The sequence below is a fragment of the Bos taurus genome, chromosome 11 (genome assembly GCF_002263795.3).
Source record: "Bos taurus isolate L1 Dominette 01449 registration number 42190680 breed Hereford chromosome 11, ARS-UCD2.0, whole genome shotgun sequence".
NCBI classification, from domain to species: domain Eukaryota; kingdom Metazoa; phylum Chordata; class Mammalia; order Artiodactyla; family Bovidae; genus Bos; species Bos taurus.
The window spans coordinates 61,487,291-61,500,026 of NC_037338.1; the positions used below are offsets into that span (position 1 = coordinate 61,487,291).

General features: G+C 33.0%; 1 protein-coding gene across 10 annotated transcripts in view; it reads left to right on the forward strand.

Annotated features, from left to right (window-relative positions):
* EHBP1 (EH domain binding protein 1) overlaps window positions 1-12,736 on the forward strand; it is a 387,100-nt gene that overhangs the window by 333,949 nt on the left and 40,415 nt on the right. For 5 of the 10 annotated variants that reach the window (XM_024999431.2, XM_024999432.2, XM_002691379.7 and 2 more), the window contains 5 exons: window positions 931-1,038; window positions 4,109-4,233; window positions 6,608-6,746; window positions 6,907-7,013; window positions 9,617-9,740. In XM_024999431.2, the coding sequence (XP_024855199.1) occupies window positions 931-1,038; window positions 4,109-4,233; window positions 6,608-6,746; window positions 6,907-7,013; window positions 9,617-9,740 (603 nt within the window). The remainder of the gene's footprint in view (window positions 1-930; window positions 1,039-4,108; window positions 4,234-6,607; window positions 6,747-6,906; window positions 7,014-9,616; window positions 9,741-12,736) is intronic. The other 5 variants (XM_024999433.2, XM_005212829.5, XM_005212830.5 and 2 more) reach the window with 1 other exon arrangement.

The following is a 12,736-nucleotide window of genomic DNA, read 5'->3' on the forward strand; positions in this document are numbered from 1 at the left end:
AAAAATAAACTGTAGAATAGTAGGGATATTCTTCAACTCCCAGGGCTAGACAGATATTTCTCCAAAAGGTGCATTGCCTATCAGTAGCAGAATTTAAAGCTTAGCTTCTAATATACAGATCTACTGCTATGCCTTTTTAAATAGATAATATTGAAAATTACTTAACCAACTTATGATTAGGATTTAAAAAGGAAAAATATGTAATATAATTAATTATGACTTATAATACATTTTGCTAAATGTATAAAAAAATAGTATAATCTACCTCATTCCCATGTACTTAATTTTGAATAATAACAGTGTTTTCCCAGCTTTATGTCTTCCACGATATACTGTCTTAATTGTTTCTGAACTTTCTTTTGCATAAAGGTACTGTCTATTCTCATCTCAATGTTTGTTCTTAATTTGTCTATAATGCTTTCGCTCATATTTCATCAATAGTACAAAAGCATTTAAGTCTTCATGCAGATAATTTAAAAATAGCTACAAGTTTATAAAGAATGATTTGTTTCTTTATATATTTCTAGTAAATGATAAAATGTGAAATTTAGAAATATTATATGGTGACTTTTTTATTTGATGACTTTTTTATCAAACCAACTTTATTTTTATTTACTGTCATTAGAAATTAGCAGGAGATTACATTTTAAAATATAGGGATTCAGTGAGCTCAATAATTCAGAGACAGCATGTGGCAAATTGTCAAAATCTTTGCATCTGCTTTGATGTGACAATTCATCTTTGACATGGAAATGTAAATATAAATGTTAATCCAATAATGAAAAGTTGACTTAAAACTGATTTCTTAACTTGCTTGTCTGTGTCAGACCTGAATTTGAACTGTCATTAAAATACTGTTTTTTCTTTCCTATATAAAATAGAAATAATATACTAATAATCTACTAACATTATTGCTACATGTTCCTACAGATGAAAATGGTAATGTTGAGATAAATACTAACGAGGAGATTCCTGAAGGCTTTGTTGTAGGAGGTGGAGATGAACTTACTAACTTAGAAAGTGACCTTGATACTCCCGGTAATTTCAAATTATAAATACTTTGTGTCCTGCTGCATGGCAAACTCTTCTGTTACATTTTTATTATTATCTCACCAATAATGATAGTAAATTCTTTTTGTAGTTTTATTACATCTTATGCCCTCACAAATCATTTAGCTAACTCCATCTTCCATCAATTTTATTTATTTTGTTTTAGGCTTAATGTTAAAATTAGCAATAATATTGAAATGGCAAATTTTTGTTTTTCTCTTATTACTAAGATTCACTTTGGTATTTTATGGGACAATTTGTAGACATTCTGTGATTGGTTCCCTTCTCAGCCTAAATATTTTGTTGTGATGTTCTAAGATATAGATGAAGCATTGGAATGCTTCAAATAGTAATCTAAACCATGGATCAGATTTCCTGATTTGGTTTGAAATTGGTAGTCTTAGTAGGAATATTATTTTATAAATTTTGTGCTTACTTTAAGTATTTAAATATTACTACTAATAAATTATTTTATGTGTGCTTAATGATTACAGTAAAACTCTTTGAAAACTGCTTATATAGATTACAATTAAATTAATCTCTTATTGTGTATCAATAGATATCATACCAGTAATCACATTTGCGATTGAACTTCTGAGTTCTTGTATAAAATATAAAGAGATATCATACCAGTAATCACATTTGCAGTTAAACTTCTGAGTTGTTGTATAAAATATAAAGATAATTGCTTGTGGTTTAATAGATGAGTGTTCCATATGCATTACCTTTGTAAGTTAGCAGCAGGTAGCTTTGTAAACATAAGGGGTTCCATAAATGCTTATTAAATTGAATTCTTATAGCAGTAAAATGTCTTTGGCAATTACAGGTAAGAAAGTGAAATCCCTAATGTTTATCTTTTTCTGTGAAAAGCTACAGGGAGGGAGACACTCTCTTCTTCCCAGCCATGGCATGTCCCTACAATGCTAACCTGCTTTGTTTCTTCCCTGTTTGAAATCATGCTGTTATTTCTGCAAAAAAACAGTCAACCAGAGTCTTCCTAACTATGGACAGCAGCTCCCCGCCCAAAAAATCTGTGTCTCTTGTCAGTAGTTCCTTCATGGCTTAGTATTAAATAATACTTTACTAGATACAGGGCAATATATTTATAATTATTCAAGTCCAGAAGAATGCTGATATTTAAGGAAATTTTAAAAAATTTTAACCCAAAATTAGGACTGCCTTTTACTTCTTTCAATTTAAAATACCTACTCACCCTCTCACCACAGCCACTGTCAAAGTCTTTCAGAAATTGGTATCATGTCTTTACCACTGAGGGCACCCATAAGTTCAGAATTAAAGCCTTAACATTCAATTCATGGAAGTATAAAATCAGTGACAATCAGTGGTACATATTTCCTGATTTAATAGTAGATTATGAAGACAGGAGAAATTAACCCTTTTTTGGATAAGGTAAGGAGAATTTTTTAGCTTTAGTTATAGCAACTTTGTGAGATATTTTAATGTATTTAAAGGCTGACTAATATTAAGGCTTAACAGGCTTGACTCTTTTCTTTTTAAAAACACTCTTCCTACTTTTTTGTATACCAAAAAAGAAAACACATCTCAGTCTTCCTGTTTTTGGAGTTAACTAATACATTGTTTACAGTTCTCAAGCATGCCAAGTGCTGGCATGTACATAGGACAGATTTCCAATTCAGACTATGGTTTATTTCATGGCAATAAGAAATAGGAATGAAAAAAAAGAAATAGGAATGCAAACTGGAATCTGAAAACACGTAGCATACATTATGATTTTTATCCTTGCTTTATTTTTCCCAAAATTCTTTTTTTATATCTATATAAAAGTCATAATGTTTTAATAATAAATTGTTTAATCTTTATCTTGATTTGACCATAGTTCATCAGATATTGTTTTAAAAAGAAGCCTGGCAATATAAACTGACAAATTTGCATGAAAGTAATGATAATAGCATTTATTAAGAATCTTATAATTAGAAAACTTATTAATCTTTATGAAAAATATCATTCACCAAATGGTCAGCATGTCTTTTATAGTCATTTTATTAAAGAGTTGCTTTGAGTGAATTTTTTAAATGGAATTGTTTCCATTTGCTTCTGAACTATTTTATTAAAGACTAATTTACTTGCTAAAAATAATTTGAAATTATTTTTAAAGTTATAGCCATTTTTTATTTTAAATTTCTATCCATATTTTATACATTGCAAAATACAATAATCTTTATTTCTGCCCTCTAATTAGAAGTTATTTGTGAACATATACCCTATTTCAATGCTGGGTATATCTGTACACACATAAACATTGGATTCTAACAGTATATACATGACTGTCTAAGATCATGTTAAGAGCATAATATGGCATTTTATGTCTAAATTTAATATACTAGAAGAATTAAAATTACAAAATAATATAATTTAGAATCAAATGCATTACCTCTTTTAAATACCCACTTTGTAATACCTTCTTTTATTATAAACAACCTATAAAGTTGCTAATATAAATATATGCATTAAATATGGCCTGAGGTTTTAAGGTAAGCATAGCTGCTATTAACCATAGAATAACTAAATGGTCTTTAGGCATGTTGACTATATTCTTTATGGGGACTGATTTTGGGGAAAAGCACATATATATGCTAAGAGACTAGATTTTATTTATTCCCACCACAAAAAAAAAAATGATAATTTTGAGACATGATAGAATTGTTGACTAATGCTGTGATGGTAATCATATTGCAATATATGAATGTATCAAATCAATACATTGTACACCTTAAACTTACACAATGTTATATATTAATTTTTGAAAAAGGGATATAGTCAATATCCCTAAAGACTACCTAGTTATACTATAGTTACTATATAATAATTATAGTTACATAGTATGTAATATTGTTTATAGTAGATATATAGATGCAAAGGTCTGCATATGTTTGGTCTTATATGTTATTTCACAACTCTAATGTCCTTCTTTCTGTTTTTTAAAATATAGTAATATTTTTATGATGTCTGTTAAATTGATAGCTACACATCTAAATGTAGTTCACACAGTTATTCATAATATTTACATATTTAACAGAACAAGACACTAAGTTGGCAGACTTGAAGCTGAAGAAACTCCTGGACACTCAGCCACAGGTGGCAAATTCACTTTCCAGCACTGCTCAGAAAGCAGTTAATGAAAGTTCAGAGCAAGACATTAAGGTAAATCTTACTTAAAATATTTGACTTGGTATCTGTGTATTCGAATTCCCACTGGTACTTTATAATTCTAAAGTCAGTTTCTTACCAAATTCTTCATATTAAGATATAAGAATTTTATGAAATAGCTGATAAATTGAATGTCAGTATGATAATCAGTATGCATATACTGTTTTTCAGAGAAACTACTACTTTAAGTTGATATGTAAGTAAAAGTAAAAGCTATTCTTGACTTCTATATGCATCTGTATTTTGCTAATGAGAATATTGTTAAGAGAATTCTAGCATATTCTGTCATCTGCAGCCTCTGACCTGTTAAGATGAATTAATATCTGAAGATGATATGTGATTGAATATAAATTTTGAAGATACTTGCATGTGCTTTGTGCCAGTATAAATCTTACCTTGTGTAAGATTTTAGCCAGAATGACACATTGTAGGATGATGATAATGATGATGATTTGTAGTATTTATATTATCCCCTCTCAAGCTGTCCCCCCTTTTCCTTGCAGTGTATCATTAATATTTCTCTAGCTTTAGGGCACTTCTAGTCTTGTATAACTTTTCACCCACCTGCGGACAGTGGGGACTGCCCTGCTGACTGAAAGGATTTCCTTTCCCTGACACAGAGATGCTTTGAAGTCCCAAAACAATGACTTTCATTGCTTTTCCCTTATACTGTCGGTTTCTATAAATTGGTGATGAAAGTGTGTGGCAGCACCAGAGGACTTTTGGTCTCTATCTTTGAACAAAAGGAAGCCTGGATCAGGTCTGATTTTTTGCGTTCAATTTAGCTTTCTGCACTGGATTTAATGCAGAATGAAGCGGGCCTAAGAATAATACAATGGATTGAAAAGGCTAACTGAATTAGTGGGTTTAGAGGAATACATTTGTAAAGTGGCAGAAGTCCCTAGTCATAAAAAGGTTTCTTAAGATGGGATTTGCTAGCTAATCACACTGATATTTTAGCATGTTGCCAGGCCTCAAAAAATTTAGCTGTGTTTGTTTATTTTGGTAAAGACTTGAGTTTTACACTATTGGGCAGTTATTATGATGCAACAGTAGAACACACACTTTTCTTACACAAATAAAAGCCATAATTGTTTCTATCCTAGCTACATAGGTAGCGTATTATAAGCATGATACTAATGTAAATATATAACTTAAAAAAATGAAATAGATATTTTCATTCTTAAGGTTTAATTATCTAAATAGATGCAGATGATTTTGCTTTCCAAAAAGCCCTTCAATGTAGTTATTTTCAAACTTATTCCAACAAAAGGTGTGCTTTAAACAGCTTGTCTTTGTATGGACCTTTTTAGTTAAGATTTTTTAAAATGATGCTTATAAAGAACATATAGTCCATCTGTTCCCTTGAAGCTTTCAGCATTGATTTGGGGTTTTATTTTTTTTAATAAAATGCAGTTTACACGTTTATAAATGAGGCATTTTGTGTTTGTGGAAAAGGATAAACTGTTACCTTCCCTTGAGGATTCTGTATCCCAGGCCTCCTTGAGGCTAGAGAATAGGCCATTGGAGGACTCCCTCATTACTGATTGTCTCAATGCAGAGGAAGGGCAAAGTCTTGGTAGCTTTTGATAACCAGTTTCAGCATTCAGCAGGCTTAGCTATTAGTCATGCATCTTAGCCTTTCCCTATTTACTTTCAAAACACTTAATAAAAATAATAAAAGATTAGGTATAAAATGAAATATTTGTTTGGTACACAGCACCTCGGTATCTGCAGCTTCCACACACTGCAGTGGTTCAGTCTTCTGGGATATTTCTTGTTGATAGAACCATTTGAATTTGTTACCAGTATTAACATAGGAAGCTCTGGAAAAGATAATTGTAGTTTCCTTAGCTGTAAAGGGCTTACTTACAAATCTGGCTTTGGAAAGTTATAGCTGATGAAATGCAGTTCAGTGGGGTAGTATTATAATCCTACCTTTTAGCCTTCATCCAGCATTAGTGGTTTATCTCAATGGGCATAAAATTAGAAACTAGTTCTTCTTGTCATACAAGTCTGTGGGACTGTACAAACCAATGGGGCAGAATAGTGAGGCTGTGGGGTGGGTGCGGGTAGACAGAGGTAATGTGGCATCTAAATGATACATATCATCAGGAGAAGACAGGGAGGTTTACAGTATCTAACAAATCAAAGTTATCAAGAGTGATTCTCTGTTTAAACCCTGTCTCCCAAAGGTTTTGGTTACAGGCAACAGACTTGCAGTTGAGCTGTTTAGAACTCTTTACAATCCTTTTTCCTTTCAATATATTTCTAAATTGACATTATCTTATATCAGTAAAAGTTGTTTATTAATGTGTAATCTCACATTTATAAGATCAGACTCTCAGCACATTTGTTTTACTTTTAGAATGGCACAGAGGATCTCAGGACTGAGCGATTACAAAAAGCAACAGAACGGTTTAGAAATCCTGTTGTGTTCAGCAAGGATGCTACAGTCAGAAAGACTCAACTTCAGTCTTTCAGTCAATATGTTGAGAACAGACCAGGTAAGAACATTTTTTTAGATGTTTTCCCATCTTACAGTTTAACAGTATTTAGCTGTGTGTGTGTGTGTGTGTGTGTATATGCTGATAATGTAAATCCACATTTTAATATACAACTATCAAGCTTTATAATAATTTTACATGTCTTTCCCTTTTTTTTAAGAGATGAAAAGGCAGAGATCAATACAGGAAGATACAAAGAAAGGAAATGAGGAGAAGGCAGCGATAACTGAAACTCAGAGGAAGCCATCAGAAGATGAAGTGCTTAATGTATATTAATTTTTTGTGTGGTTTCATGATTGCTGATAATTCCAAACTGTATGTGGAAATAGTGCCTTTATTTGTTAAAATGAGATGTTAGGTTTTTTAAGATGTCAATCTCCAGTGCATTCAAAGCAGAGTGAGAGGGGTGCACTGTTGAATTAGTCTGCAGTGTGGTGATAATTGTCAGATAAAAAAAAATGAATTTTTCAGAGTTCCACAGCCCCAGCTTCCTTGAGACATTTCCATCAGGGCACTTCCCATAAAGAGATTCCAGTATTGATCTACCAGGAGGATTTTAATTATTACAATAGCAGATACCGCAGAGCTGCAGTTAGAGGGAAGAGTCACATGAGACCTGCTAGAATTTCTCAGCCAACCCATTTTGTTGGCTTGGGTTAATGGGTGTTCAACCTTTCCATTATCCAGATCAGCCGTGAATTACTAGCTGAATGATGTTTGCATTAATATAATATATATGGTAATTTCTTCACTTAATTAACGGGGAGGTTCAGCTCAGTAGGGGTATGGGCTGATCATGTGTAAAATTGATTTGTGAGGGAAATATTTGATAGACCGCAGGGAGAAAGCTGCTTTTGATGGACAGCTGCGGGACAGAAGCAGGAAGAACAAGTTTTAACTTGAATTTTTGTCTGGAAGCATTGCTCTCTTTCATGGTGCTACTTTTTAAAATTATTATTATCTCCAGTTTGTGTAAATATTTTCATTGTTTTTACTGTTAAAATTGTTTTTGTTGGATTTTAAAACCCTTGCAAATGTACTGAGAGTTACAAACTATATTTTAAGGCTCTAGAAACTTCTCATTTTTAGGTTCTCATCCTAAAGTTATTTCACTAAAAGAATGTCTTAATACATAGAAGAGGTACCTCATATATCCTGATGAAATATTTAATATAATTTATAAGTTACAGAATATTTGAGTATACTGTATACTCCCACTATTTAAATCTGGCTATAAACTTAATGAGTATTTTTAACTGAACTGGTGAGTAGAAGCAGTGAAGTTTATGTATTACTTATCACTTCTGTTTTCTTATATTTTTATTACTCTTACTGTGCTTGTTTTTTCCCCCTGGATGGGATTGAGAAAAGAAAAGTCCGTTTTGAAAATGCTCTGGTCTCTGGCAGATAGAGCCACTGAATTTTAAAGTTACCATTAGCATTTATTCTGTTCTTATAATTTTTGCTTTATTTCATATTGAGGTGAGAGAATATTCACTTTGTATGAATCTTTAAAAAATACAGTGACTTATTTGATCAGTCTATCCTGAGACATGATTTATCAGTTTCATGATTTTTAAAAAATATTTCAGTTTTCAGTTTGTCAACTACCATAATCAGTCTAACAGTAAGCTGGTTTAAATTGAGTTCATATTTACTAGTTCCAAAGATAAATAAGTTGTTCATGTGGTTAGACAGGTTTGTTGATTATGAGACTTTCAAAATATCCTCATAATAACATAATTCTTGATTTAGTTTCTTGTTTAAGGAGTAGCGAAAGATAATTCCTCATGGCTTCTTAGAGATTAATATGCTCCTAGGTAGGGAAGGGATTTGACAGAGGAAGGTTGCTCACATTTATTTCTTAGTAGTGGCAGTGGTAAGAGTAATCACTTACGCAGTTCTTTAGTGTTTGTCAACTACTTAGGAAACTTACCCCTAGAAATGTCACAAGATACACATTCCGAAGGGAGCTGTAATGAATCAGTTTGGTACTATACCACAAATAACCCTGCCCCTAATGATTTAAATTTGTAATATGAAAATAAAAATTAAGGTTTACTGGTACTTTATAATAGAACTGCTACTTAAAATAGAACTTCTAAGGATAAGTTTTTTTTAACATGCATGGTTATAAAAAGGGAAATTTCAGATTAAAATCCAAATTTGGTTCCATGGAAGATTAACCAAATCAGTGTACTGGTAGCATTAGATCCAGTGTAGCAAGGTTTGAAACCACCTGTCAAGTTAAAATTCGCAGCTACAATAATTAGTAATACATCAACACAATGACATGTTAAAGTACAGAAGCCAGCTGGAGGGGAAACTGGAGATATTAGAAACTTCTCTTTCATCATTTAAAAAAAAATTTTTAAAGTATAGTCACTATGAAAAGAAGAAATGTATCTTTTTAATTTTATATTTCTGTAAGAACAAATCTGATATTCTTCCAGATAAATTCTTTAAGAATCAATTCCTTAGCTAAACTCCATTTTTGTATATTATACTTTTGAATTAAGGATGTCATAACTGTTTGTTTTGACAGCCACTAAGGGAAAAATTATCTTTGTCCACACTTAATAACTGACTCAACTCTAGGAGAAATTTTTCTTACTCAGTATTTACTTTTTAAATCTGGGTGTTAAATTATAATACTAAACAGCTGAGGTTTTCTCTGTTTACAAAAGTTTTGCTGTATATAATACATATGAAAATGTTTTGAATCACAGGGCGTCGATTTTTGGTACTAAGGGTGATACTAAAGGCGTATTTGGTTCTCTAGGTAAGTGCTTTACTAAGTGTTTGTAGAAAGGAAAAAATGCAACTTACAAGTGATTTTTTTTTTCCTTCCTGTTTGTTCTCGTTAACAGAAAGGGTTCAAAGACACCAGTCAGTATGTTGTAGGAGAATTGGCAGCACTAGAGAATGAGCAAAAGCAAATTGACACCCGTGCCGCGCTGGTGGAGAAGCGCCTTCGCTATCTCATGGACACAGGTACGGTGCCCAATTACACTGTAAACAGTTTTGGCAAATTGAGCGTTCACAAACTCTTATAGAGTTTTGGAAGTGTGAATCTTTGAAGCCTGAATGTTCAGCAGAACTGCCTTGAAAATAAAAAGGCTGCGATTTGCAGCCACCTCTCTGGGCCCTGGTGATAAGAGTGCCTTCATGGGAAGTGATAACTCGCCCTGATACCGTGTGAGCCAGCACTATTGAACAGTGTGCTCATCCATGCAGAGTTGGAATACACATCTGTGCCTCATTGATATGCCACTGCTTAAAAAAAAAGTAAGATCTTCACTGTTCTACTGATTCATTGGGAAAAAAAAAGATTTGGCCAGCTAAAGCCATGTACTGCATGAAACAGAGCACTATGCATAGGGGACGGCTCCATGGACTAGATCACTGAAATTTGAGAATACTATCTGGTTACTGATGCTCCGCAATTTTTTTTCAAGAGAACAGCTTTTTAAAAGTCTGTAATACTTTGTGTCACAGTTGCATTTGAAAGGATTAAGGTATATAGGAAGGTTTGTAAAAATGGTTTAGAGCAGCAAGTTAGCTCCTAACCAGAGGATAGATTGGCATTTAATGCTGATTGCCAATGGTGATTGAATAGATCTAAGTATGCAGTAAGCTACTGGGGTGGGGTGGGGAGGGTACTGTGTGTATATTTTTAAGAAATACGTATGCATTTGTTTCTTTAAAATGCTGCTCCTACAAAGGGGTAAAAATGGGAAATAAATTGAAATCATTCATACCAAATTAAAAGTAAACTATGTTAAGTTAAAAAATGTCAAAATATAAGTAGAAAATCTATTCCTCTAATTAATTGCTTTAATTTTATATTAAATAGATTAGTAAATTACTAGTGGATTAGAATTGGAAAGCTTTCTTGAACTATTTCTTCTCTATCTGCCAAAGATGTATTTACAAGTAATCTCCTTCAGAAATAATCATTTATATGGGACATTTGAAAATTGCCTACATTAGTGAAATCAGAACACACTAGACTATGAAAAGGCCTTTGGTTTTGTATGACCGGATTGGTTTCAAACTGTGTTCTGTGGAGACTTTAGGGCTTTTTCATAAAAGAGCATTGTGTCACAAGAGAAAAGACTGGAAACTCTGTTTCCTTTCCTTCTTTCATGCTTGGAACCTGATTTATTGAGGGTTCTAACCAGAACAGACTCACTTTCTCCTTCCCATCCCACATATTACCAGTGAAGCTTTGTAGTGGCCCTCGTCCCAACTATAAATCATTTATTATCTGAAACACGTCATGGACTACAGACTGACTTCTAGAATCTCTTCAAGGTTTTATATTCCATGCTACACAGGACAGAATCTGGTCTAGACTGAATCTGCTAGACTTGATTTCCCAGCTTGATAAGCTACAAGAATTCTCCTGGATTGTATCAAACCTCCTCCAGCTCAAATAATGGTCACCAAGATTTGCCTAAAGCCTAGTTAGCATCTGAATTAAAAGGTAAGGTATTAGAAAGGGAAAGCATATATTTATCCTTTTCCTTTTGGAGGTTCCAGTGCTTCCAACTTTTCATTTATTATAGAAGTTAGCACCTTTCTCTGATACGTTAGAATTTTCATTTACTTTCTGAATCTCAGCCTTAGAATTAAAAGCAGATAGTATCCATATTCTTCATTTACTTTCTGAATCTCAGCCTTAGAATTAAGCAGAGCAGATAGTAATCATATACTTTACATGATAAAACTGAGGCTCAGATAGGGGAAATGGCTCATATAAGATGGCTTAATTACTAATGGCTGAGTTAGGGCCTGAACCCATTTTTAGGTTTTCTAGTTCTTGAGAGTTCTCTTTCTCTCTCTTTTTTTTAATAGCAAAAAAAAAATACTTTACTGGCTATTTCAGTTTTTATATACTTGTGGATACTGACTATATACACTTTTAAATTTTATTGATTTGAAATTCACATATAAAATTAACTACTTTAAAATGTACAGTTCTGTAGCATCTAGTACATTCACAGTGTTGTGCAATCACCACCACTATTTCCAGAGTTTTTCATCACCCTAAACAGAAACTGTGCTTATTAATTCCTCACTTCCTCCTCTTAGTCCCCTGGGACTCACTAATCTACTTTCTGTTTCTCTGAATTAGTTTTATTCTAGATATTTCACATATAAGTGAAATCAAACTATAGTTATCCTTTTGTGTCTGACTTCTTTCAGTTACTATGATATTTTCAAGGTTCAACTATATTGTAATATACCACTACTTTATATCTTGTTGTGAAAGTGAAAGTCACTCAGTCGTGTCCGACTCTTTGCAACCCCCTGGACTATACAGTCCATGGAATTCCGCAGATCAGAATACTGGAGTGGGTAGCCTTTCCCTTCTCCAGGGGATCTTCCCAACCCAGGGATCGAACCCAGGTCTCCCACATTGCAGGCAGGTTCTTTACCAGCTGAGGCACAAGGGAAGCCCAAGAATACTGGAGTGGGTAGCCTATCCCTTCTCCAGCGGATCTTCCTGACCCAGGAATCGAACCGGGGTCTCCTGCATTACAGGCGATTCTTGACCGAGTGAGCTATCAGGGAAGCCCTGTTCTTGTTGTGGTTAAGTAATATTCCATGGTATATATATGCCATATTTTGTATATTCATTCATCCATTGACGGACATTTGGGTTGTTTCCACCCTCTGGCTAGGATGAACATGGTCTCAAATCATTTCTTTGAATCTCTTCAGTTTGGGGGGTTATGTACCTAGAATTGGAATTACTGAGTCATATGGTAATTCTCTATTTTTTATTAAGAAACTATACTCAATTTTAAAAGGGCTATGAAGTTTATTTAGAAGTTGATTTGTGGAACTCAGGATATATTTTCCAAAACAAGTACTGTTATAAGCATCTACAGGCCAAACCCACACAAATCTATTAATTTAAAATATAACTAAAATAATAATAATTATTATTATTCTATTATTATAAAATAATAATAGTTATT